Consider the following 23,265-nt stretch of genomic DNA (forward strand, 5'->3'; position numbering starts at 1 on the left):
AGTTATACCTTATATTAAATATTCACTGGGCTTCAATTTAGCTAAGGTTTATAACTTATAACCACACATTATCTTAATCTGAGTGGTTCTTGTAATAATATCATTAACCGCCAGCTACTATGGCTTCTATGAGAATTTAGTTAACACTACACGTCCATTTCTTATGCAGCTCTATCATTATACAAAATTACCTAATAAATTTGAACAACCACATGTACTTGTTCATGATGATCTACTCCTTTCAACTTCAGATAAGATAAGACTAATTACAACACCCAAGTATAGTAGAAAACTACCCCAACTAAATGAAAAACGAATTCAACTTGCAAAGAGAATGATTAGAAGTAATATTCCGCATATGAGTGATGGACAGTTAAACAGCTCTATATGTATTTTAAAGGTATATATTAGCAAATCTAACTATTCTGTGAGACTTCTACAAAGGTTAGAGATTTTGGTTGCCTCCTGTGTTTATATTGCTACTAGAAGAGAAGGTTACTCAGTAACTCTACTTCAATTATCAAAAAATTTTAGTATTAAGAATTACAAGAGCTTGGCATGTCAAATTAGGAAGGTAGCCCGAAAAGTAGGGATTAGGAGTTTCCCTTCAATTCCTATGAAGGATACGATATACCAAACTATTCAAAGAATCAGTAAAACGAACATATCTATAATAGAAGGTGCAAATTGTCAAAAAATTTGTCCTCAAAGTAATAAAGTAGATGAGCTTCTCTACAAAAATATGGATAGTTTTTCCTCATCTGAGCGTAATATTATACTTGACCAGCTCATTTGTTCAGAATCCTATATGAGTGCAGGTATGCAACTTAAAAAAACTAAGATCAACAAAGATATTTCTTCAGTTAATCATAATTTAGCATATAAGAAGTCTTTAAAAGGTATTAGCTCTCTTGGTAACGAAATACTATATAAAAAAGTTTGCGATACTGCAAATTCCCTACTAACACTACAAACAAGAATAGACTCGAGCTCTTTAGAAGACATATTAAATCCAATTTGGTCTGTTCATGGAAACTGCACCTCCCCATACATTGGAGCTTCTATATTTTTAGCACTTAGGGCATGTGGAATTTATCAGTTCTCAATGAGTAATATTGCCTCTATAATTGGTACAAGTCGAAGTTCTATTTACAGGAAGAAAGTAGAAATGACCAGTAATATTAAAAACCTGATGCATAAACTCTTTCCTGGCTTATATAAATTTACAAATACGCATGAAGTTCTATCACCGAAGGTGCTAGTCAGACTAACTGAACTATTAAAGGCTTCAAAGAATGACACTTATAAAATAGCATAGTTAACTTTAAAATATTCCTATTAGAGCTAAACGAAACAATATTGATATATCCTACTAGTTGGAGAGTTGAGTAAAGTACTAGGAATGAATGTACAAATAGTAATCCCCATCTCCCTCAAAATAATATTTAGAAGTGACTTAAAGCTAGTCATTCTTACGACGGAAAGAACATCCATCTGTCAATTTACACCTGCCTCCTGTTGGTTGGCATAAAGGAGCTGAACAATTACCACAAAAGACGACACTTTGAGCATGACTAAACACGGTTGTAATCTGTAAACACCCAGGACAGCGAACATCCATAAAGAAACTATTCGGACTTTGGATTAGACGTTTGAGCTTATGTTTTTGAGCTTCAACTTGTGGATTAGGATTTAATAGATCAATCTCCATTTCAAAAATTGCAATAAAGTAACCTGATTTGTCAATAAAACAAGTGATCTGCTGTTATGCGGGAGGTAAGTGTAGACTGGACTTTAGTCAGTCAGTCAGCAGTGTTGAAAGCTCTATTTGTCTTACGATTATTGAGCGCGTGTCTCAAATATGAATTTTGAAAGTAACTGTTAGCATTTATCATCACAGAGAAATGTAGAGTATGAGTAAATTAACCCAGTTGTCAGTACTTACAACTTCTTCGTCTCTACTTAGCTAGGAAGACTCACTTTAAATACGGTAAAGTGGTGATTAAGCGATGTAATACAATGTAGCTTGCATCGACTACCAAGCCCTCCACTTTCATTGTTGGTATACTCATAAAATACCTGGGAAATTCTGGAATGTAACAGTGCCATAGAGCAAGATACACATGGTTCATGTGATAGATATGCAATGGCACTTGTACATAGATATTGTTGATTCAATAATACTCTATATGAGTTTGTTAATATCGAATTCACATTGCTAAGGTTGCTCCCAGGGGATTTGTTCCCCATAGATCTGACATCTCTACTTGCTTTCAATTTATCTGAAGTATTTCTAATTGCATCAATTGCTGGATGGTCCCATGGATATGATACATGACGTTTATCAAGCCCATATCCTATGACTATATCGTTTAAGACAATAACACATCCTCTATCTAAACTACCTAATTTCTTAGATTCTGTACCGAGATGCCTTGCAAGGGCAATGTACTTTATAGCTCTGTTAATTTCGTCACTAGTTAGTATGTGTGGTTTCCTACTTGGTTGTCGAAATAGTATAGGCCATACTTTACACCAATGATAGTATTGTAACTTTGTGAGGGGTGGAGATATTGGGACTATTGCAGTGGACACACTCTTTACAATGTTATTTTCGTCTAAATAACAATGTAGTTTATAAGGAAGGTCAGGTTTATCACCTAATAGTACTTCTATATAGCTTCTATTGCTTCCCTTTATAATTTCAGAGTCCTCATATGAACTTATCTTACGTAGACGTTTAAGATGCGGATACTTCTTAGTAAAGTCATCACCAGAGAGTATAGATTGAATTTCTGATGCATGAGTTATAGGTACAGATATTGAGAAAAGTTTCGTAATCTTAAGATCTCCATAAAACTCATCAGGCAGGATTTCTTCAAGTGAAATTCTATTACTAAAGGTCATTAAAGTACTAAAATAGACTTCACAGCTATAAAGTTTTATGAAGCGCGAATAAGGAAGTCGCAAATTTCGTATGCTGTGACAATTGTAGTTACTTCAAGTGTCTCCTCATTTACAAGAACAACACATTGGTCTTCAGATAATAGTATCTTAATTATAGCATCACTTAAGCAGGTATCTACAATATATGGGGGACTTTCAGGATTTAGGAATCTCGCTGGATATTTAGTACAATTAGGACATAACGGAATGGTACAGTTATTTTCCAGTCCTCTTTCTTTAGATCCAAGTTTTGCATATAAACAATTAGTATTATCTTGACTAATACACATATCCCCATTCAGAGATATGCTGAAGAACATTTTTAATGGAGATTTCATGTCAATCTTGTCTTGATTTATGATTGCCTTCAGTATTATTGCAAAACATTTTTCCGCTGTTACAACAACACCTGTATACTCCTCTGTCTTTTCATTAATAATTGGTATATGAGTAACCTCTTTAGTGAGAAGAATATCTATAGCACTGTAAAGTGGCTCATGTTCCTTTAAAACAATTATATTTTTGCCTTTTTGACCAATAGAAAGATCTGCAATGAGTTGTTTGTGAAATAATTTAGTAATTAAACTTTCTTCAGGTTTTATATTACATCCATATGATATCTTTTCATTATTATTGAGGATATCTTTAGGTTTTGAACAATTAAGAGCTTCCAGATACTCACTACAGAATTCAGAACATATGTGTAGATTCTGTATTATTAGTGATAGTAGCAAATATGGGGAAATATAGCATACTGGACAGGCATTATGTTTACCATAACTATTTGACTGAACTCCCCAGCATCCAATATTTTTGAGGTTGAAACACTTCTCATACACACTTAATGTTCGCCTGGACTTCGAAGATTCTACACATGCATTTAGACCATCTAAAAGTGTTGCACATATATCAACTGTAACAAAATTACCACTTAAAGCTTCAGAGTAGTTAAAAGCCATCAATTTACTCATCCATTGTTTAATTGTTTGTCCAGACACCTCTTCTAAAGAGTGGAGAGAGTAGTGTTTATTATTTTCTTTTTTTCCATCAACATGTAAATATACTAAATAAAAAAATAGTAGGACATCATTGCATGAAAATGAACCTAAAGTAGCTTGATTTTCTTCATCGTAAATGAGTATCACTTCTTTCTGATCCTCAAGTAGGAAACATACTGCAACAGCAAGAGGAACATTTGCACTAAGTCCTAGAATACGTGAATTATCAGGTATTGCCTCGAATATTCTTATAGACTGGAAAAAGGAACAAATAAGTTTGCGTGTTTCTGTGCACAGCTCATCACAGCATGTCAAATTCTCTTGATTATCTGAGTTACTTTTTAATATATAGTATGTACTGTCACTTGACTCAAGTAGGTTCTTCTCTTTAGTACTCACAGATTTCTCTGTAGGTAATCCCTCTTCATTACCACTCCTATAATTAGTCAGCCTCATAAAACTAAGTTTTTGTCCAGCAGGAGATATATAGCAAAATTAGAAGACAATATTTCTAACAAAATCTGCGGTATATTTCCTGCACATTTCTAATATGCTGCAGAGACGGCTCATACCTGTTTGGAAGTTTTATTATAAATATTCTCTTAATACTGAAATGTCTACAAAAAATCCACTTTTATCCTCAGCAGCTTGCTTGGTTAAAGGTGCTATTTGTTATCTTTTGAAAATTGATCATTCTAAGACAACTCGCTCAATAAGCTTTAAGGAGAATGTTGTTAGTATGTCAATCGGGCCCCTAAATGGCAAAAAATTTGATGAGGTTTATCTTGAAGACTTATGTAATATATTGCACTCAAAAATAATCGAGAATCTTCCATTCTATGTTTTCGAAATGCATCGTAGTGAAGCAGAGGCATTATATAAAGAAGCATATCTTGACTACAAAACAATTCCTAGCGAAATACAGATACTTCGCTTAGTAATACTACCATCATGGTATATTAATGCAAACTGTAATCCTGTACTAAGAGATACCAGTTCTATTGGTAGAATCGATGTAATTTCAGCCTTGGTAGATCCTTCAAATGATACACTTGAATTAGAATTTTCAGTATACAATCCTAAATACATGAACAGCTCAGGAGAATTCATTATAGATGATACATTACTCGCTACTGAGTATAAATTAGAAGATTTGGCATCTAATAGATTCACCCCACCTCCATTAAGTGATATTCTCTCATTAACACAAGAATGTGATATAGAAGCAAGTAGCATTGTAGATCCTTGGAGTGTAAAAACTCAAGACTTATCAGGAATAGATTACAACAAATTGATTCAACAATTTGGATGCAAACACATAACAGATGACTTAATTGCCAAAATTGAGAAAATAACTAATAAGAAAGCTCACCATTTTTTGAGAAGGAAAATTTTCCTTTCACATCGCGATCTAGATCAAGTTTTGAATGCCTATGAGGCAGGCAAGCTATTCTATTTGTATACGGGGCGTGGACCCTCATCTGAGGCACTTCATATAGGTCATCTTATACCCCTTCTTTTTACGAAATATTTGCAAGATGTTTTTAAAGTACCTTTAGTGATACAATTAACAGATGATGAAAAATTCTTATTTAAAGAAGACCTTTCACTAGAAAATGCTCATAAATATGCTTATGAAAATGCTAAGGATATCATAGCTTGTGGGTTTGATCCTGAATTAACGTTTATATTTACTAATTTAGATTATATTAAAACCTTATATCCAGAGATATTGAAAATACAGAAGAAATTTAGTTGTTCTCAATCACGCTCGATTTTTGGATTCACTAATTCTGATAATGTTGGCAAGTACTCTTTTCCAGCAGTACAAGCAGCTCCTTCCTTCTCTTCAGCATTTCCAACAATATTTGGGGGGCGAACAGATATATGGTGTTTAAGCCCTCATGCTATCGATCAAGATCCATATTTCCGCATGATGCGTGACATTGGCCCTAGGCTTGGTTATCTAAAACCTGCATCAATTCATTCAAAGTTTATCCCATCACTTCAAGGTCAGCAAATGAAGATGAGTGGAAGTATAATTAATTCAAGTATATTTGTGACCGATGATGAAGACACTATCAAGATGAAGATTATGAAATATGCCTTCTCCGGTGGTAGAGCAACTGAATCAGAACAAAGAAAATTGGGTGCTGATCTCTCTGTAGATGTCCCATGGCAATATCTTCAATTTTTAATAGAAGATGATGCTTTATTGGAAGATATAGGGAGAAAGTACTCATCGGGGGAGATGTTATCGGGTGAAATAAAGATGATTCTAGTTGAGGAACTTGTTAAGATGACAAAGACGCATCAGCAGAACCGAGCAAATGTAAGCGATGAAGTGCTTAAGTACTTTATGAATCCTGATCGTGAAAGTTTTAAAAAGTATATGTCTCAGCTGTGTTGATTATTGTTACTTTTAAATTTACTAAACTTTGAAAATGTTACTTTTTCTATATTTTATTATTTCAATGTACAATGATTTGCTAATTAGTCTCAAGCTACTCTTGCTGTTCAAGTTGATTTTGTGTAACTGACACTAAAGATCAGCATACCTTTAGGATTTTATCAATTATTCATTGAATTTTGTAGTTATTTACCAAATAGTGAAATTGAGTGATGTTTATTTTACCTCTAATATTCTTATAACTTTACGAAATTATGACTGTTACTTTCCAAGTAATAAAATGAATAAGATACTAATTTAATTATTTTGAAGTGAACTTAATATAAAAATAATAATTGTATATCTTATTATAATAAAGATTAACTACTGGACCTAAGTTGAAAATTTTTGGATTATTGCCGATATATTTTTTCACTTGTATTTTTCAAGAAGTATTTTATATTTTCAATTAGGAATACTAATAAATGATCAATTCAATACCATAAAAAAGTGATTACCTTTTCGAAACATGCAAGAAAAGTGGAGAGGGTGACTTAATATAAACTATATTATGTATTGTAAAGTAAATCTACCTTTTTTTTTATAGTCTTGGAATTGAGTTTAATTCCCTTATCTTCCTCCCCTTATACAATCTCTTTCTACTATTTATAAAATTTTCTTTATTAACTAATGGAGTTACTAGGGGTTTCACTATTATAATTACTCTTAAAGTTATTGTGGTTCTAGTTATCTTAGTCTGTAAATAATCTACTTGTTCGATCTATGCATATATAAGCTGCTAGTTTAAAATAAAATTTATCGAGAAAATTGTGAAATTACATCTTTGATAAAGAGAAATCTTATAAATTATTTAGAGGCTTAATTTTTTGCATAAATTTTTATTAAAAAATGACTATCAAATAAAGTAATATCATACTTATCAGTATTTATTTAAATGTAATATTATTTATATATGCTAAAGAAGTATATTATCCTTTAATCTCTATTAGATAATTACCAAAATATTAAAAGAAAAATATAATTTCATGTATTTGCAGTATCTTGTATCATAACACAATTTAATTTAATAAAATAATGCAATATTCTGTATTATCTCTATATTAGGTCTGTTTATATCGTTAATTCTTAAAGTTTCAAGTGAAATTTAAAATAAAACTCCTTAAGTCTCATGATACAAAGCTACTTTGAACACACATCAATTATCTAATAGTTTTACACTAGTTTGTACAATTTCAACTTAAATGTGTAGTAAATCTGTATATTAATATTATTACAAAAGATGACACATAATCTTTTTTTTTAGTATTTCTCAAGAAAACATATTTTCATATATATTAATAACAATTAAGTTTTATTGCTTTTCTAATCTTCCAAATAAATTTAAAAACTCAGGATCTAAATATTTTAGTATCAAGGTTACTCTTTATGGCACTAATAAATTCTTCAGTGCTCACATAGTCATCCCTGTTAGCTTTTGGATTTTTACACAGTGCTAAATCCTTAGTTAGTATTCCTGAAATTATAGTTTCTATGCAAGATTTTTCCAAATATTCGCAAAACTGCTTAAGTTCAGAATTATTATCAAATTTGGCACGGTAATATAGACCTCTTGTCCAAGCAAAGATAGATGCAACAGGATTTGTGGAAGTTTTATTGCCTTTCTCATGCTCTCTAAAGTGTCGGGTTACTGTGCCATGAGCTGCTTCAGTTTCTACTATATTGCCATCTGGAGTTAATAGTACTGATGTCATTAATCCTAGTGATCCAAATCCTTGTGCTACAATATCACTTTGAACATCACCATCATAATTCTTACATGCCCAAATAAATCCCCCACTACTTTTTAGAGCAAATGCAACCATATCATCTATTAACCTGTGTTCAAATTTCAATCCCATATCATCAAATTGATTTTTAAATTCTTCTAAATATATCTTCTCGAAGATTGACTTAAAAATCCCATCATATTGTTTTAATATTGTATTTTTAGTACTTAAATATAATGGTAGCTTTAAATTAATTGCATAATTAAAGCAAGCTCTTGCAAAACCTTGGATACTCTCATTTGTGTTGTACATTGACATTGCCACTCCTGGGCCAGAAAAATTATATACATCTATTATAGTGGAATCACTCCCATCTCTGGGAGTAAACTTTAATTCAAGTTTCCCTGCTTTACTCACTATCAAATCTGTGGCTTTGTATTGATCCCCAAATCCATGACGTCCCACTATTATTGGAGATACCCAACCGGGGACTATTCTCGGAATATTTTTGATAATAATTGGTTCTCTGAAAATGGTTCCATTCAAGTAGTCTCTAATTGTACCATTAGGTGATTTCCACATCTGTTTTAAGCCAAATTCTTTGACTCTGCTCTCATCAGGAGTAATTGTTGCGCACTTTATGCCCACATGATACTTTTTAATAGCTTCTGAAGCTTTAATTGTTATTTGATCATTTGTATCATTGCGATTTTGTATACTTAAATCAAAATATTTAATTGGGACATCAATATATGGAAATATTAGAGCTTCTTTTATCCATTTCCACATTAATCGGGCCATTTCATCTCCATCCATTTCCACAATAGGATTATCAACTTTTATTCGTTTCATCTGTTGCATTTAAAGTAATTTTCTTGTATAAAACTTTAGCAGTTTTTTTTAATGAATTAACTATAAACAGTAGACTAGGAAAGAAAACTTCAGATCTTTTAAAACTCGGAAACGAGTGTCAATTCAAAATAAATCCTTTAAAAAGTTAAAATTTCCTCTTTTTCAGTAAGTTACATCTTGATTTATCCAATGTGAGTATAATGAATGTTTTACCTGAAGTCAAATATCTGGGAAATGGCCCATTTTCCCTGGGTATCTGTGCAATGGCCAATAAGGTGAGTGGTATACCTATGCAAAATATCCTTAAACTACTCAGCCAAACAGGAGATTTTACTATTATTATTTTTCAAGAGAGTATGATACTGGAGGTAGACTGTATATTTTGGCCAAGAGTAGATTGTTTGATTGCATTTCATTCAAATGGATTTCCTTTGCAAAAGGTTATTAATTATGTGAAGTTATTTAAACCAGTAGTAATGAATGATATAAAAAAGCAAAAAGAAATGAGGAGTAGAGTTGAGATATATAAGGTTTTGGATAAGTGGAGAATCCCAAGGCCTGAGTCTACAGTGATTGATCATAAAGAAGTTGAGAGATTAAAAGAATATGATGAATCTATTTTTGTTGAATCACAAGATTATATTATTTATCGCGGGATAAGAATAAATAAACCATTTATTGAAAAACCTATTGAAGCTGATAGGCATGACAATTGGATATATTATCCCCAAAATAGCGGTGGTGGATGCAAGAAACTCTTCAGAAAAATAGGAGATAGGAGTAGTGAATATGATTCTACACTATGGCAGGTTAGGAAAAATGGTACCTTTATATATGAGAAATTCATACCAACATTTGGGACTGATATAAAAGTATACACTGTTGGCCCAATGTTTGCACATGCTGAGGCAAGGAAGTCTCCTTGCCTTGATGGGAAGGTTCAAAGAACATTAGAAGGAAAGGAAGTTAGATATGCTGTACTATTAAGTCATGAAGAAAAAATAATTGCTCATCAAATAGTTAGAGCTTTTAAACAAACAGTATGTGGATTTGATATTTTACGTACTACAAATAATAGATCTGTGGTCTGTGATGTTAACGGGTGGAGTTTTGTAAAAGGAAATACTAAATACTATAATGATTGTGCACATATTACCAGAATAATATTCTTGAAAAGATTACAAAAAAAATATAATTTTGTCTTAAGACCATCAAAGGTGGCATTAGATAATCATGACTTTCCCAAAGTATCGACAGTTTCCCAGTTAAATAGAGAAAACATAAACAAATATAAAGATAGACAAATTAAAGAAATGAGTAATGAAGAGCTCAGCACGGTAATAGTAGTTATGAGACATGGTGATAGGAAACCCAAATTAAAACTAAAGTTTGAGAGCTCTCACCCACTAATTTTAGCTTTCCAAATAAATAATTCAAGCACTAAACGTCTAAAGTCACCAGAAGAACTATCACTTTTACTTAGTAGAAATTCTACTATATTGGAATATTTTTTTATGAAACTTGAGGATCCTATGGATAATATAGATTTTAATGAATGCAGAAGCATAATGAAAACAATTCATAGTCATTCTAGGTTACGGCTATTTCTAGAACAAGGAGAAGGTTTTTCTGGGGTAAATAGGAAGGTCCAACTAAAGCCTATAGAATGGAAAAACAATGTGAAATTAAAACATGTCACTAAAGTTTTGGTGATTGCAAAGTGGGGTGGCGACCTAACAAATGTAGGTCGTGAACAAGCAGAACAAATGGGACGAAGATTACGAGCTACACTATATCCAGGCGACTCAGAGGGGCTGTTGAGACTACACTCTACTTTTCGTCATGATTTCAAGATCTATTCTAGTGATGAAGGCCGGTGTCAGCTAACAAGTGCTGCATTTACTAAAGGATTTCTTGACTTAGAGGGTGATCTTACACCCATTTTGGTACAGCTAGTAATCAGAGATTCATATGCACATCACCTATTGGATGATCCCACATCCATGCCCGATAGAAAAATTTGTAAGGATATGATTGAGTATCTCTTAAATGTTGACCAAGTTATTACAGATAAAGTCATAGATAAATTATGGGAGGAGAAGGTTGGGAAGTGTTGTATTTATAAAGAGTTGACATTTGGTAAGCATTCACAAAATCTCCAAACTTTATCAAAAAGTGTAAAGGAAGCTCTAATAGGCTGTGGAAATCCTCTTGATAGGTTGAAAACACTTTATCAAATAATGTGCTCTTTAGTTACTCATATGAAAGATATTCAGATCCACAATCATGAAGATAGTAAATTTTCAAGGGTCTCTTCAAAAGTCAGTGGTGGGTCACTTCTAAAGAATCAGAACAAGTATATTTCACCTTGGAGTGATATCAAGTACCGGTGGAAGCAGCTGACAATCTCATTTTATAATCAAGAGACAAATCGATATGCTACAAACAAGATTCCAGATATATTTGACAATGTTACATATGACTTAAATAATCTTCATTCTTATGTGGATAGTAATATTAAACAATTACTAATTAAAATACATGATATTGTTAGGCCACTCAAGAAATTTGTTTCCAAATCTCAGTATGGACTCACTTCATTACAGAAAGTGGCTATTGGTAAGGGGATTGTTTATGATTTGCTTGATAAATTGCGTCACGATATCAAATACTCATACTTAAGAAATCTAGCAAATATAAATACGATAAAAAAAAGTCCTATGTATTGTACAGTATATACTGGATCACAAATAGATAGTTATGACAATACAATTAATCTTTCTTCAGTACAAAACTACTCCACTGAAAAGTTAACACAGGTCCATGATGAGGAACATATTAGACTGAAGGAAGAAGAAGCAAGTGCATTTGGAATAAAATCCCCATGGAGAATTGTTAGAAGTAGATTTTATGTTACTTCAGCTTCTCATATACAATCTTTAGTAAATATAATTCTTGCAACAGAAAATAAAGTGAATGAAAAGTTGTACATGGCAGATAATACTAAAACATTATGTTCTTTAGATTTGAACTATTTAAGTCATATAGTGTTTCGGGTATGGGAGTGTAGATCAACTCCAAAATTGGATCATTGTAGATATAGGCTAGAAATATACATTAGTAACGGCATAAAAAGTGAGCTACAAGTTGGTTCTATGACAATCAATGAAAATATCTCTTTAGATAGTAGTAATGAGTATTCAACTCAAAGTTTGTCGCTAAATGGTCCTATTAATCAGCTAATAAAACATGAAATAGGTCCTTTAGTTAAGATTTCATCCAATAATTTACATATACGCGATTTTGAGCAATTGATTGAAAATGTTCTCCAACTTGACTCGTCATAATCATTTAACTTTAATGCTTATAATATAGCTCTAAAAGGGCACTAATTCTTTTTAAAACAAATATGCATTTAGTTATCTGTATAAAAAGTTGCATACAACGGGACATCTAGGTGTTTCGATTGCTTTATTTGAGTACCTTGACAACTTAAAAGGTTGCTTTAAATTGGAGAAACTCAAAATAGTTGGGATTTTGCACTTTTGTTTTATACTTCTTGTAGTTAAACAACTAGAACACATGCACTGTGAATATGATGTATTTGATAGTTGATTTGGACCACCCACAGTAAGTGATGGAATTACTGTCAAATCTCTGAAATCACTAGATGTTGAAACTTTCTGTGAAATGTCTTTTTTCTCTAGTGAGTGCTTGTTAAAATTTCTACCATATTGTGATACTTGAGGTAATTCTTGAAAATTTCCTATAGATGTTCCAGAGCTATTTTGACTCTTCTCGCTCCTTTTTTGTAGTTTAATTTGAGAACTAAATTTCTTTTTTATTTTAGAGTCTTCTTCATATTGCCTCTCTACCCTATTAATATTTAAAACATTTATATCATTATTACAATTAGTTCTGGTTTTTAAATTGTAGCTACATTCAATACGTTTCAATGCACTCGTACTTTTCTGAGAATTCTTTGTAATCAATCTTTCTCCTAAAGATGCTGTTCTACTCGTTACCGAAGACATAGTCGAGGCATTTATATTTAATACTTTTTTATTTCTGATTGTCGTGCTTCTACTTGGTAATGATTTTGAAACTAACCTTGGTAATTCACCTAAATTGATTCCTTTTAGTTTATCTTTTTTCAAAATACTGCACTTACTTAAAGGTAGTTTTTGGTTTGCATCTATAAGTAGTTTTGACTTATTTACTGTAGCAGTAGAGAGTGGTATATTAGACAAGCTTTCAAATCCATACTTTTTTCTATCCTCACTTTTTGATCGTTTATTTTGAGGACTAGTCTTATCATTATTGTCTACCAAGTTAGGTAGTTCAGTCTTTGGTATGTTAGTTATTTCAGAAAGCCGACTATATCTATAATTACAGTTAACCGACTTCTTTTTTTCTAGAGTATTATCTTTAGTTAAAAAAGTTATTTCAGGTACAGACTTATTAGAGATAGTTCCTTTCTGTTGCAAAATCTGCTTTCTTGACACTTTAAGTCCTTCTGACTTAGATTCAGTAGCTTTGTCAGATCCTTCAGATTGTAGTTTGAGATATAAGGATTCAAGGTAAAGAGTATAACTGTAAAGTAGTTTCAAAAGCCCATCCTTAATGTAGTCATTGTCTCCTGTTTGGATGCTATCGTATAGTTTAACAGCTGACTTTACTGCAGTTTTTAGTTTACTATCTAAACTATCGAGTTCACTAGTTGAGAAGTCAGGATTCTGTTCACCTTCAGTAATTGATATCTGAACAATTTTCTCCGACAAATTTAGACTAACACCATCTTTTGGGGGTATACTTGATTTCTTCTCTGTATTAACTCTTAGTATATCAGTATTTCTATTAATATTGCTCATATTTAATATATTATTGGTATATATAAGCTTTGTCTGGCCTCCAACAGTTTTGAGAGGGGTAAAATTACTTTGAGATATTTGAGTGTCATCATCTCCAATATCAATTATATTTGTCTTAGGATGAATATTAGAGAAATTTTCAACAAAACTTCGGGTATTCTTGCACTCCAAATTTTGTAAGCTAGTAATAACTAGAGGATCTTGATTTATTATTGAGTAAATCCCAGAAGTGGCATTATTGTTATAAGAATATTCTACTTTGTTACTATCACTCTTAATTGGATTTTTGTCGCAAGTATAAGATTTTCTTAAGTAGTTTTGCTCATTACAAATTTTAAAGTTTTCTGTTGATGAGCATGATATAATTCCACCAATAGTGGGATATTTGGTCGGGAATTTGTCAACCATCCTGTCACTAGTTTCTTTAAAATAAGGCTTTTCAATATCTTTATCCACCTTTTCTTCTCTGTAGCTTTTTATATTGTCAGTAAGAGTGTCCATTTTTAAATTATTCACTTCTTGATGTAGTTCCTCACAACTTTTTTCAATTCCAGATATATTATCTCTTGAAATTTCATTCGATTCAGTTATATGGTAATCTTCTTGGTTTGTCTCTTTAAAACAAGACTTATTATTTATTATTTCAAACATATTATTTAAATGATCGCTATAGATAGGAAAAGATTCCTTTAATTTATTATCAGTAAAGCTGGTCGTCAAATTACAATAGTCTGGCAATTGATTTATGCATGAACCAACATTACTCAATGTATTTTCACTATTATTTTCATTAAATATTAAGTAATTATCCTTATCAAAACACTTAGAATCTGCAGGAATTCCTAATGGTTCTCCATCTCTATTCAAATCTAGGTAAGCCCAAGATTCTGTCTTAAATTTCTTGATACGACAATCTTCAATCTCAGTTTCTAGTTTAGGTTTCCATTCTAAAATACTCCTTCTATTGTTGGAGTTCAAGGGACGACCTTTGTACTTTGTATATGAGTGTGAGTTCATGGAAAATTCGGATGTTTTATACTTCGTAATCTTATGAAGTAGAACCAAGGTTGTCTGCATACTCAGTATATCTTGAGTAGTATTTGATATATTACCAATATATTTCTCTGATATAGCATCAGATTTTACTACTGAATCTTTATCAAGTAAAGAATATATGCAGTATTTCAAGTCTTTTTCTTTGTACTCGTGGCGTAAATGGCTAGTAGTAAATATTTCTTTACGGGGGGAGTACTTTTTCGAGAATTCCTTTATTTTATTCGTTGAAATTCGATACTCCTGCATTTCTGTCTTCTCAGAGTCTCTATATGATTGATTTTGGGGTGGTATACTAATACCATCAATTGGCATGACTAGGAACTTAGGGCGAGACTTATCACTTAGCCACTTGATTACTTCATTAGACTCTACAACTTTTAAAGATGCAGATACATCTTTATACCCATATTTTGCACTATTTAGGGTCATATAAAGTGGTAGTTGAGATTTTGGAGCCCGTAATATGACTTTAACTTTCATTGCAACTAAATTTATTTTGTACAAGTTGCTATAAATAATCCATAGCACCAATCTCTACAAATCATCCCAATAGATACATCTATCTGTTTGCCAACAAAAAAAACAAAGTTCTTTCTTTTTTATGCTACGTAAAAAAATTTAATTTATAGAGCTAGAGGTGCACACGTGCACACAATCTAAAATTAAGAGTATGATATTAGAGAATGCATGCTTTACTTTCTAGAAAGCATAGCATTATATATCGGAGCTAGCTCTTTATTTTTAATTTTGAGAAGTCTTATACACTAAGATAAGTTAGTTTTTAATAGGATCTTACTGGCAATAAAGGTACTTACTTGATGAAGTTTCTCTCTAACTTCAGTATTCATAGGCTGTAATTTAGCAGCACTATGGAGATCACTATAAGCTTCTTCAATATTTCCACAATTAATCTGGGAAATTGCTCTGAAATATAAGGCCTTAACATTATACTATTCAAGCAGCAAAAGGTAGAATGAGTGGATGTAATACTAAGAGTAAGTCATTGATATTGAAAGTACCTTGTCGATAAGAAGAGTATCAGAACATATCTTTACAACTGTAACATAATCCTTAACTTTTATTAAGCAGCTGAAAATCAAGAGTTAATATATTTCATTGAGAAAAAAATTTAATAATCTTACTTTGATATATTGAGGAGGCATGCTACTCTAACAGATTTAGAGTAGGCATCCTCTTCATTTGACCATTCCTGAGTATTACTTAAGAAAGATAAGGACTTTTTATACAAATTTAAGGCATGTGAATAGTTTCCTCGTTGAAATGCATGGTTACCTTTGAGCTTTATATCCATTGCAAGTTGAATGTTATTAGTTGGACTCAATGTACTTTCTAAACCCAGTATACTATTTTCATCTTTAACTTCTGAGCAGTTCAACAAATTGATTTCTATCTAAAAGAAGTTGTGTAAAATCAGAATGGGATTGTGTCTGATATTACTTACTATTAGTACACTTTTTGGGGGTATTCCAGGAAATCGAACTTTTCCAAATACTTCTTCATAGCTTAATCTCTAAAATAAAATGAACATATCTAGTGCTTTATAGATCAAGGAGTTAACATACCACCTGTGCTATTTCCGTTATATTCATCTCATATATTATTGCTTCTAATCCATGTATGACAGTATATGTCCCTAAGACAAAACTCATTTGACCCTTCCACTCTTCTGAAAATTTTGGGAATAATATCATTAATAGCAATTACAAAACAATTATTTTTGCTTAGGTTACCTTGAGTGTCAATAACGTCTACATCTTCCAGCTTTACTGAGTAGTTTATTGAGACTAAGCTACCAGAAGTTGGTCTAGATTCAATAATCTTGTTAATAAACAATAGAAATTTAGGAATTACATAATTAATAACTTACTGTTTATATAGTTCTCCTTGCCTAATAATTCTCTTCATTTGTAATTGTATTCTTTAGTAGACATGCTTAATTTTGAAAATTGGCATTTGTTCAATAAGTTGAAAATTTAGTTATGGCGCCTGAAGGGATAAATAAGTTAAACCTTGTTATGGTTGGACAGTCAAAGTAGTAAATACTCTTCTCGATGCCCAAATTCATTATTTTAGATACAGGTGCAATACTCAGAGTAGGAGCTGGTAATTTTGGTGAAGCTAAGTTATTGACAACACCTTCTGTTTTAGCTGAGATTCATGATAAAAGCTTTTTTGATGTTGGGAAGACATCCTTTTTAGAAGCCTTGGAAGTAGTTAACCCTAGTGAGGACTGCTGTAAATTTGTAGATGAATTCTCAAAAAAAACTGGTGATAGTGGGTTTTTATCAATAACAGATATCCATGTCATTGCTCTTACGTTAATGTTTCATAGAATATATGATGATAAGCTATGTATTAGGTCTTCGCCTGCTGAAACAAGTTTCACTAGAATGTGTATAGATAAAGGTAAGAAAACAAGTAGAGATGGTGAAAATGAATTTATGAACAAGAGTCTAGAATCTGGTGGTGATTTGTTGAGTCCTTTTTCAATGGAGTCTCATACTATATTGGAGCAGGGAATATTAGGAAATTCGGGTAGTGAATCTGAAGGCGAATGGGTTACTAAATCGAATATAGACAGCATTCATGGGGGGTTGTCACTAAGTACGAAATCTAATGCAATTGTTGCATGTATGACTTTAGATTATTCTATGCAAAATGTTATTGTTCAAATGGGTCTAAATGTACTGAGTATCTGTGGATATCTAATAAAAAGTATAAAAAGGTGGGAACTTATTTGTAGAGGATGCTATAACTTTGAAAAATTAACTGACAAATATTTCTGTAGCAAATGTGGCAATGCTACATTAGATCGTGTTCCAATTGAAATTTCTTCTGGGGGACTTATTTATATAAAGGATAACCGCAGAAAAATAAACCTTAGAGGAACAATATATTCAATTCCTAAGCCGAAGACAGGTAGAAAATCGAAAAGTCTTATTTTTGCAGAAGATCAATTATTAATGGGAGGCATACAAAAACAAATAATTCACAAAAAAAAACAGTGGGAGAAAATATACAATGAGAGGATTCAGTTTAATAATGGTGTTAATTTCCAAGAAGTGTGGAATAACTATAAGTATAACACTAAAACATGCCCAGAAGTTGTCATTGGGATGGGTAAGGGAAACCCAAATTCAAATAGATGGCAAAAAAAAAATAAAAGTAGGTTTTAGTTGAAAGTTGAAATAGTGCTATTTATTTTGTATCTTTATATCACTAAGGTGAAGATATCATAGTATTGGCTTCAATATATTGTTGCGAAGTACATCTTGCTGTTGAAAAGTAGCAATAAACTTAGTCCCTAGTAATTCATTATATTTCTTTACTGATATCTTAGGGATGTCAATACTAGGTGTGCTATTAACTGCAACATATCTCCTTGAGTTGGAACAATGCATTGTCCAGCCAAATATCCCAAATGCAATAATATCTATTGGTGCATAATAAGCAAGTGCCGCTAAGCCACATTTGATAAGTAATGAGTTACTTTTCAAAGAATAATTAGGGGTATTCATTTAAATTAACAAAAAGATCCACTTTGAAACTAGTATGGCATTCAGTTAGACCGCATTATATAACAGGTTCGTAAATCCGGTTGTTTTATGTCAATTTGGCGCTATTTTTCTTTTTTAAATTCTTTTCCTGACTTTTTAATTGATATTTTTGAACATAATATAATCAAACAGAAGCTATTTTTTTTTAAATGGAAATTAATAAAGTTATTAATATAGGGGAGGCACTCAATAAAAGTGGATCTCTTTCTAAAAAGGCAGCTAAGAAAGTGGAGAGACAATTATCAAAGGAGACAAAGAGGGAAGCTAATGATCCTGGACTAGGCATTCCTCCTTGGCAATCCATAGTAGCAGAAGATTTCTGTTTATCTGACTATGGTATGGTTCCCTTAAGGGGGTTCTTGGCTATACGAGAATTTGTTGATATTAAATATTTGATACCTGAAATAGAAGGCAAATTTTTATGGCTTCGAGCACGTATAGCTGAGTCTAGATGTAAAGGATCACTAGGTTTCTTTCTATTACGTCAATCATTCTTCAGTGTACAAGGAGTTGCTAACGTAAATCAAGGTACCAAGAAGGATTTACTTAAGTGGTTAAAGTCATTACCAATTGAAAGCATTGTTGATATATATGGTAAAGTCGTTATTCCGGAAATACCTGTATCTTCTTCATCTCAGAGAGTAGAGATCATAATTCATAAGGCTTTTTGTGTATCTGCTGCGTCGAAAGAGCTACCATTTCAGTTGAAAGACGCTAATAGACCTGAGGTTGATTCACACTTCTCAGATGGTAACCAAATAAGGGTTCTGCAGGATGTAAGGTTGGATAATCGCGTTCTAGATCTGAGAACTTTTGCAAATCAGGCAATATTTCGCATTCAGGCAATGGTGTGTGAACTTTTTAGGGAATTTTTAATTCAGAATAGATTCATTGAGATACATACACCCAAAATATTGGGTGGTGCATCAGAGGGAGGAGCAAGCGTATTTACACTGAAGTATTTTGGTCAACCAGCATGCTTAGCTCAATCTCCTCAATTATATAAACAAATGGCAATATGTGGAGATATGGACAGAGTTTTTGAAATAGGTCCTGTGTTCCGTGCAGAAAATTCAAATACTCATCGTCACTTATGCGAATTCGTTGGGTTAGATATTGAAATGACTATTAAGAATTCCTATATTGAAGTTGTGGATTTATTAGAGGAATTATTTATTTTTATTTTTAATGGAATTAACACAAGGTGCCAATATGAATTGGAAGTAATAAGTAACAATTACTCATTTCCTCCATTTAAAATTCCAGTGAATACACCTCGTCTTACTTTTGAAGAAGGATGTAATTTACTAAGAGAGTCAGGAGTTGAAATACCTAATAATATAAAGGAGTTTGATCTCTCTACTGAACATGAGAAACTATTAGGTGAGTTTTGTTTGATAATTATTTGTTCTTGATATTATTACTTTATATTCTGGATTTCCTGATAGGTTCAATTGTTAAGGAAAAGTACAACTCTGACTTTTATATACTTTTACGATATCCATTGAAAGTTCGTCCATTTTATACTATGCCTGATCCTGCAGATCCTGAGGTATGTTGAATACGTAGTATCGAAGGATGATGTAAACATTTATTCACCCATAGCCTGTTTTATCCAATTTGGATAAAGTTGATGACATATATCATGCATCACCAACTGACTTCGATTATTATTAGCTTATCATACTCTCATCCTTTTGTTCTTTATAGAACTGGTCTAACTCGTACGACTTCTTTATGAGAGGAGAGGAGATTATCAGTGGAGCTCAGCGTATTCATGATTATGATTTCTTAATGAAGAGAGCAGAAGAATGTGGCTTAGTTATTGAGTCAATAAAAGAATATATAGATTCATTTAAATTAGGTGCCTTTCCTCATGGTGGTTGTGGAATTGGTTTAGAACGTGTCGTAATGTTATTTCTAAATTTAGGAAATATAAGGAGATCATCAATGTTCCCTCGTGATCCCAAAAGATTAAACCCTTAATTTAGTTGACTACTAGCAATAGTTTTAAGAAGCAATGAAAAATTGAATTTTCAATTGGTAGGCCTAACTTCCTAGACGTGTACGTACAGTGTTCGAGCTATGGCCGCCCACAATGTATAATTGCACCTACCAATAGCTTCTCCCCCTTTCTGTCGGTCCGCATCAAATAGTCGCTACGTAAAGCATAGGTGATCAGATACAATGACGTGAGGTGGAATATAATAGTTTTGACTTGACTGTACGATTAGAGTCAAATGCGGGGTAATTAAGTTTTAATTTATTTACACTATATGACACCTACTTCATTAGAATTCAGTGGTTTTACTACAGAGATATTGCGTTGGAGAAGGTAACTTGCAGGTTTGACTTCAAGAAAACAATTTGTAGTAGTTCTTTATCTTTCGATTTGCGTGCAGAAGGTCTCTACTACTACATACTAATTTTCTTTTTTTTTTTTTTTGGAGGAGTTGTCTTTTGTTTTTTGTTTTTTTTAGATGGATACATTGAATGTGGAACATGGGTTTACCTGGGATCAGATGGGATGTTTTCAGCTTGTTGATGGAATAAATATACCAACTCTAATAGATGATGGATTATTACTCTCCTCATCAGGAAATACGGTCACAGCAGAAACTTTACTAGAAAATCGTGAGTATTGTAGGCAAGGATGTGGAACACTAAATTTTGCTTCTCTATCTAGTGACGGTATAATTAAGCACGCAAGCAGTAAGCAGTATGGTTCACATCTGACAACGAGTCACAATTCTAACTGTACAACAAATACTACTCAGACTTTGGGTTGTCAACAGTCATCATTTGCTTCAACAGGATATAACTCGAATTCTTATCTTCACTCTACAACAGAAACTCAAGTTCATCCTAGTATTAGAGGGAATTCTTCATATAGTATTTCATACTTAGAAGGAGCGCAGTCTTCCAAAAAGGATACAAATAGACGGAAAAGAACTTATAACTCTCAGAATAGAGGACATTCTGGGAGTACAACTGTAAATAATATGCAAAGTCATTTGGAGAAATCTGCATCTGTCAAAGGGCGCTCTAAGAAGGTGCGTGAAACCCTGGAAGACTACACTTATTCCAAGATGTATGTTAGCTCAGGTGAATGTTCTCCCCAGGGGATTTCAGGAGTAGTTACTGAAGACTTAAGTTCAATTAAATATTACGAAGGGTTTAAACTTCCACTGGGGGATCTTGGGAGGAAGATGCTATTGAAGAAGCTGCGTGAGATACACACTCAAAATCCCACAAAGATGGAGAAAGCATTAACTGACCATGGTCTGTCATATACCCGTATAAGATTTGCAAGTGTTCAACAGTTATTTAAAATATCATATGTATGCGATGTATTTGACTATGCACTGAGCATTCATTGTGAATTTGGACGTCCACGTCATAGAGACTCAACAAAAGCTACTAATTTATCAACAAACAATATACAAAGCAATGCTACTCAGTCCTCAGCACAAGCTTCAACACCAGCTTCTTCACCTTCTGGATCTGATTTGTCTAATATAATGGAACCTTATGAGGGTAGTGCTAGCGTGAATGAGTCCAGCATCATAAAAATATCTTCAAAACCAAATTCTATTGGTGAGGTTGAACTAAATTTGCGTTCTCCAAATGGTTCCCCTTGTAGTTACAGCTCATACACTTCAGGTATAAATGGATACTGTCAAGATCACCAATTTTCATCAAAAACACCTTTAACTGGGGATAAAGGAATATACAATGACCCAAACTCTCCAATGTCAATCTTTACAGCATCATACACACCACCAATGACAAATAAGAAGTGTCTTGAAATAGGATCAGTTTACAACTTCTCACCTCCTCCAATTCCAGTAGCGGCTTCTACTGTGGAAGATCAAACCCTGTGTGGAGATAGTTCTAAATCTATTAATGAACAGGATACTATGCAGCAGGGCAGTGGAAATATTATATCTATGAATAAAGAATCTCAATTTTTAAGTAATTTGAACTGTAGTGAATCTGCTTCTAATTTAATTACCAGTTCTATAATATATAATGATGAAGATAGAACACCAAACTTATATGGTACTCCGCATGCTTTAATTGCATCACAGTCTATACCAGGGATTCATTCATCTGTAGCAAGTAAATATGAAGATTTTTCTCACTGCATACAAGAAATTAGTTCTATCAAAGAATTAGGTAGTCTTTCTTTAAGCAGTTCTGTTGTTAAACCAATAACTAAACGACAAAGGCTAAAATCGAAGAGAAAAGATGTAGATAAAAATATGGGAAGGTCTGAACTTGTTGATTCGTTAACAGAGAACTACCCAGTTGACGTAAATGCACTAGCTGACTTTGTTACACATGAATATGGACCACATGATGTAACCGCATCTGTAATGACCCCTTATCATATTCTTGATATAGAAGACTTGCACTTGGGAATTTATGAATCAAGTGCAGATCAAAACTCTTCTATATATAGCAGCACTGTGGATATTAATGAAGAAAGTACCTGTTATTTACCATATGAAACATCGCTAGTTCTAAGCACTACAGTTGACACTAATAATATTCAATATCAAGAGATCTCTGGGGATAGTTTGGTGTCATCATTTTATGTCTTTGCCCAACAGGGAACTAATGGTTGTATGGATGAGGTGATTGAACCAGTGGGATATGTTCCTTTATCAGAAGGGATGCATAACGTAGGTATGTTCCATTCTGTGGAGATGGATTCAAATAGTATTGATTTAGGATGTCAAGTTATCTCGATCTAACACAATCTTATAGAGTTCAAATTCTAGT

General features: G+C 32.6%; 12 protein-coding genes across 12 annotated transcripts, besides 5 other annotated features; 6 read left to right on the forward strand and 6 right to left on the reverse strand.

Moving 5' to 3' along the window:
• Positions 1-163: 163 nt before the first annotated feature.
• On the forward strand, positions 164-1,318 carry CMU_033440 (uncharacterized protein; the record flags this gene model as incomplete). Its single annotated transcript, XM_002141272.1, has 1 exon — positions 164-1,318. One exon carries the CDS (start codon positions 164-166, stop codon positions 1,316-1,318), a length of 1,155 nt encoding a protein of 384 aa, XP_002141308.1.
• Positions 1,319-1,462: 144 nt separating this feature from the next.
• On the reverse strand, positions 1,463-1,711 carry CMU_033450 (40S ribosomal protein S27, putative; the record flags this gene model as incomplete). Its single annotated transcript, XM_002141273.1, has 1 exon — positions 1,463-1,711. One exon carries the CDS (start codon positions 1,709-1,711, stop codon positions 1,463-1,465), a length of 249 nt encoding a protein of 82 aa, XP_002141309.1.
• A 251-nt stretch (positions 1,712-1,962) lies between these two features.
• Positions 1,963-2,907, reverse strand: CMU_033460 (cytidine/deoxycytidylate deaminase family protein; the record flags this gene model as incomplete). The annotated part of the gene is made up of 1 exon (XM_002141274.1): positions 1,963-2,907. The coding sequence occupies one exon, from the start codon at positions 2,905-2,907 to the stop codon at positions 1,963-1,965; it is 945 nt and encodes a 314-aa protein (XP_002141310.1).
• Positions 2,908-2,942: 35 nt separating this feature from the next.
• Positions 2,943-4,400, reverse strand: CMU_033470 (uncharacterized protein; the record flags this gene model as incomplete). Its single annotated transcript, XM_002141275.1, has 1 exon — positions 2,943-4,400. The coding sequence occupies one exon, from the start codon at positions 4,398-4,400 to the stop codon at positions 2,943-2,945; it is 1,458 nt and encodes a 485-aa protein (XP_002141311.1).
• Positions 4,401-4,557: 157 nt separating this feature from the next.
• Positions 4,558-6,354, forward strand: CMU_033480 (tryptophanyl-tRNA synthetase family protein; the record flags this gene model as incomplete). Its single annotated transcript, XM_002141276.1, has 1 exon — positions 4,558-6,354. One exon carries the CDS (start codon positions 4,558-4,560, stop codon positions 6,352-6,354), a length of 1,797 nt encoding a protein of 598 aa, XP_002141312.1.
• Positions 6,355-6,671: 317 nt separating this feature from the next.
• Positions 6,672-6,711: a sequence feature (AT_rich).
• Positions 6,712-7,277: 566 nt separating this feature from the next.
• Positions 7,278-7,308: a sequence feature (AT_rich).
• Positions 7,309-7,409: 101 nt separating this feature from the next.
• Positions 7,410-7,430: a sequence feature (AT_rich).
• Positions 7,431-7,742: 312 nt separating this feature from the next.
• CMU_033490 (isocitrate dehydrogenase, putative) lies at positions 7,743-8,981 on the reverse strand (the record flags this gene model as incomplete). Its single annotated transcript, XM_002141277.1, has 1 exon — positions 7,743-8,981. The coding sequence occupies one exon, from the start codon at positions 8,979-8,981 to the stop codon at positions 7,743-7,745; it is 1,239 nt and encodes a 412-aa protein (XP_002141313.1).
• A 191-nt stretch (positions 8,982-9,172) lies between these two features.
• Positions 9,173-12,319, forward strand: CMU_033500 (histidine acid phosphatase; the record flags this gene model as incomplete). The annotated part of the gene is made up of 1 exon (XM_002141278.1): positions 9,173-12,319. The coding sequence occupies one exon, from the start codon at positions 9,173-9,175 to the stop codon at positions 12,317-12,319; it is 3,147 nt and encodes a 1,048-aa protein (XP_002141314.1).
• Positions 12,320-12,391: 72 nt separating this feature from the next.
• On the reverse strand, positions 12,392-15,379 carry CMU_033510 (uncharacterized protein; the record flags this gene model as incomplete). The annotated part of the gene is made up of 1 exon (XM_002141279.1): positions 12,392-15,379. One exon carries the CDS (start codon positions 15,377-15,379, stop codon positions 12,392-12,394), a length of 2,988 nt encoding a protein of 995 aa, XP_002141315.1.
• A 658-nt stretch (positions 15,380-16,037) lies between these two features.
• CMU_033520 (uncharacterized protein) lies at positions 16,038-16,611 on the reverse strand (the record flags this gene model as incomplete). The annotated part of the gene is made up of 3 exons (XM_002141280.1): positions 16,038-16,310; positions 16,362-16,430; positions 16,483-16,611. 3 exons carry the CDS (start codon positions 16,609-16,611, stop codon positions 16,038-16,040), a joined length of 471 nt encoding a protein of 156 aa, XP_002141316.1.
• A 360-nt stretch (positions 16,612-16,971) lies between these two features.
• Positions 16,972-18,096, forward strand: CMU_033530 (uncharacterized protein; the record flags this gene model as incomplete). Its single annotated transcript, XM_002141281.1, has 1 exon — positions 16,972-18,096. The coding sequence occupies one exon, from the start codon at positions 16,972-16,974 to the stop codon at positions 18,094-18,096; it is 1,125 nt and encodes a 374-aa protein (XP_002141317.1).
• A 530-nt stretch (positions 18,097-18,626) lies between these two features.
• On the forward strand, positions 18,627-20,463 carry CMU_033540 (aspartyl-tRNA synthetase family protein; the record flags this gene model as incomplete). Its single annotated transcript, XM_002141282.1, has 3 exons — positions 18,627-19,860; positions 19,926-20,029; positions 20,188-20,463. 3 exons carry the CDS (start codon positions 18,627-18,629, stop codon positions 20,461-20,463), a joined length of 1,614 nt encoding a protein of 537 aa, XP_002141318.1.
• Positions 19,645-19,667: a sequence feature (AT_rich).
• Positions 20,464-20,903: 440 nt separating the features above from the next.
• Positions 20,904-20,955: a microsatellite.
• A 2-nt stretch (positions 20,956-20,957) lies between these two features.
• Positions 20,958-23,237, forward strand: CMU_033550 (uncharacterized protein; the record flags this gene model as incomplete). Its single annotated transcript, XM_002141283.1, has 1 exon — positions 20,958-23,237. The coding sequence occupies one exon, from the start codon at positions 20,958-20,960 to the stop codon at positions 23,235-23,237; it is 2,280 nt and encodes a 759-aa protein (XP_002141319.1).
• Positions 23,238-23,265: the final 28 nt, after the last annotated feature.

Source organism: Cryptosporidium muris, genomic scaffold (genome assembly GCF_000006515.1).
Source record: "Cryptosporidium muris RN66 scf_1106632373451 genomic scaffold, whole genome shotgun sequence".
Classification (NCBI taxonomy): domain Eukaryota; phylum Apicomplexa; class Conoidasida; order Eucoccidiorida; family Cryptosporidiidae; genus Cryptosporidium; species Cryptosporidium muris.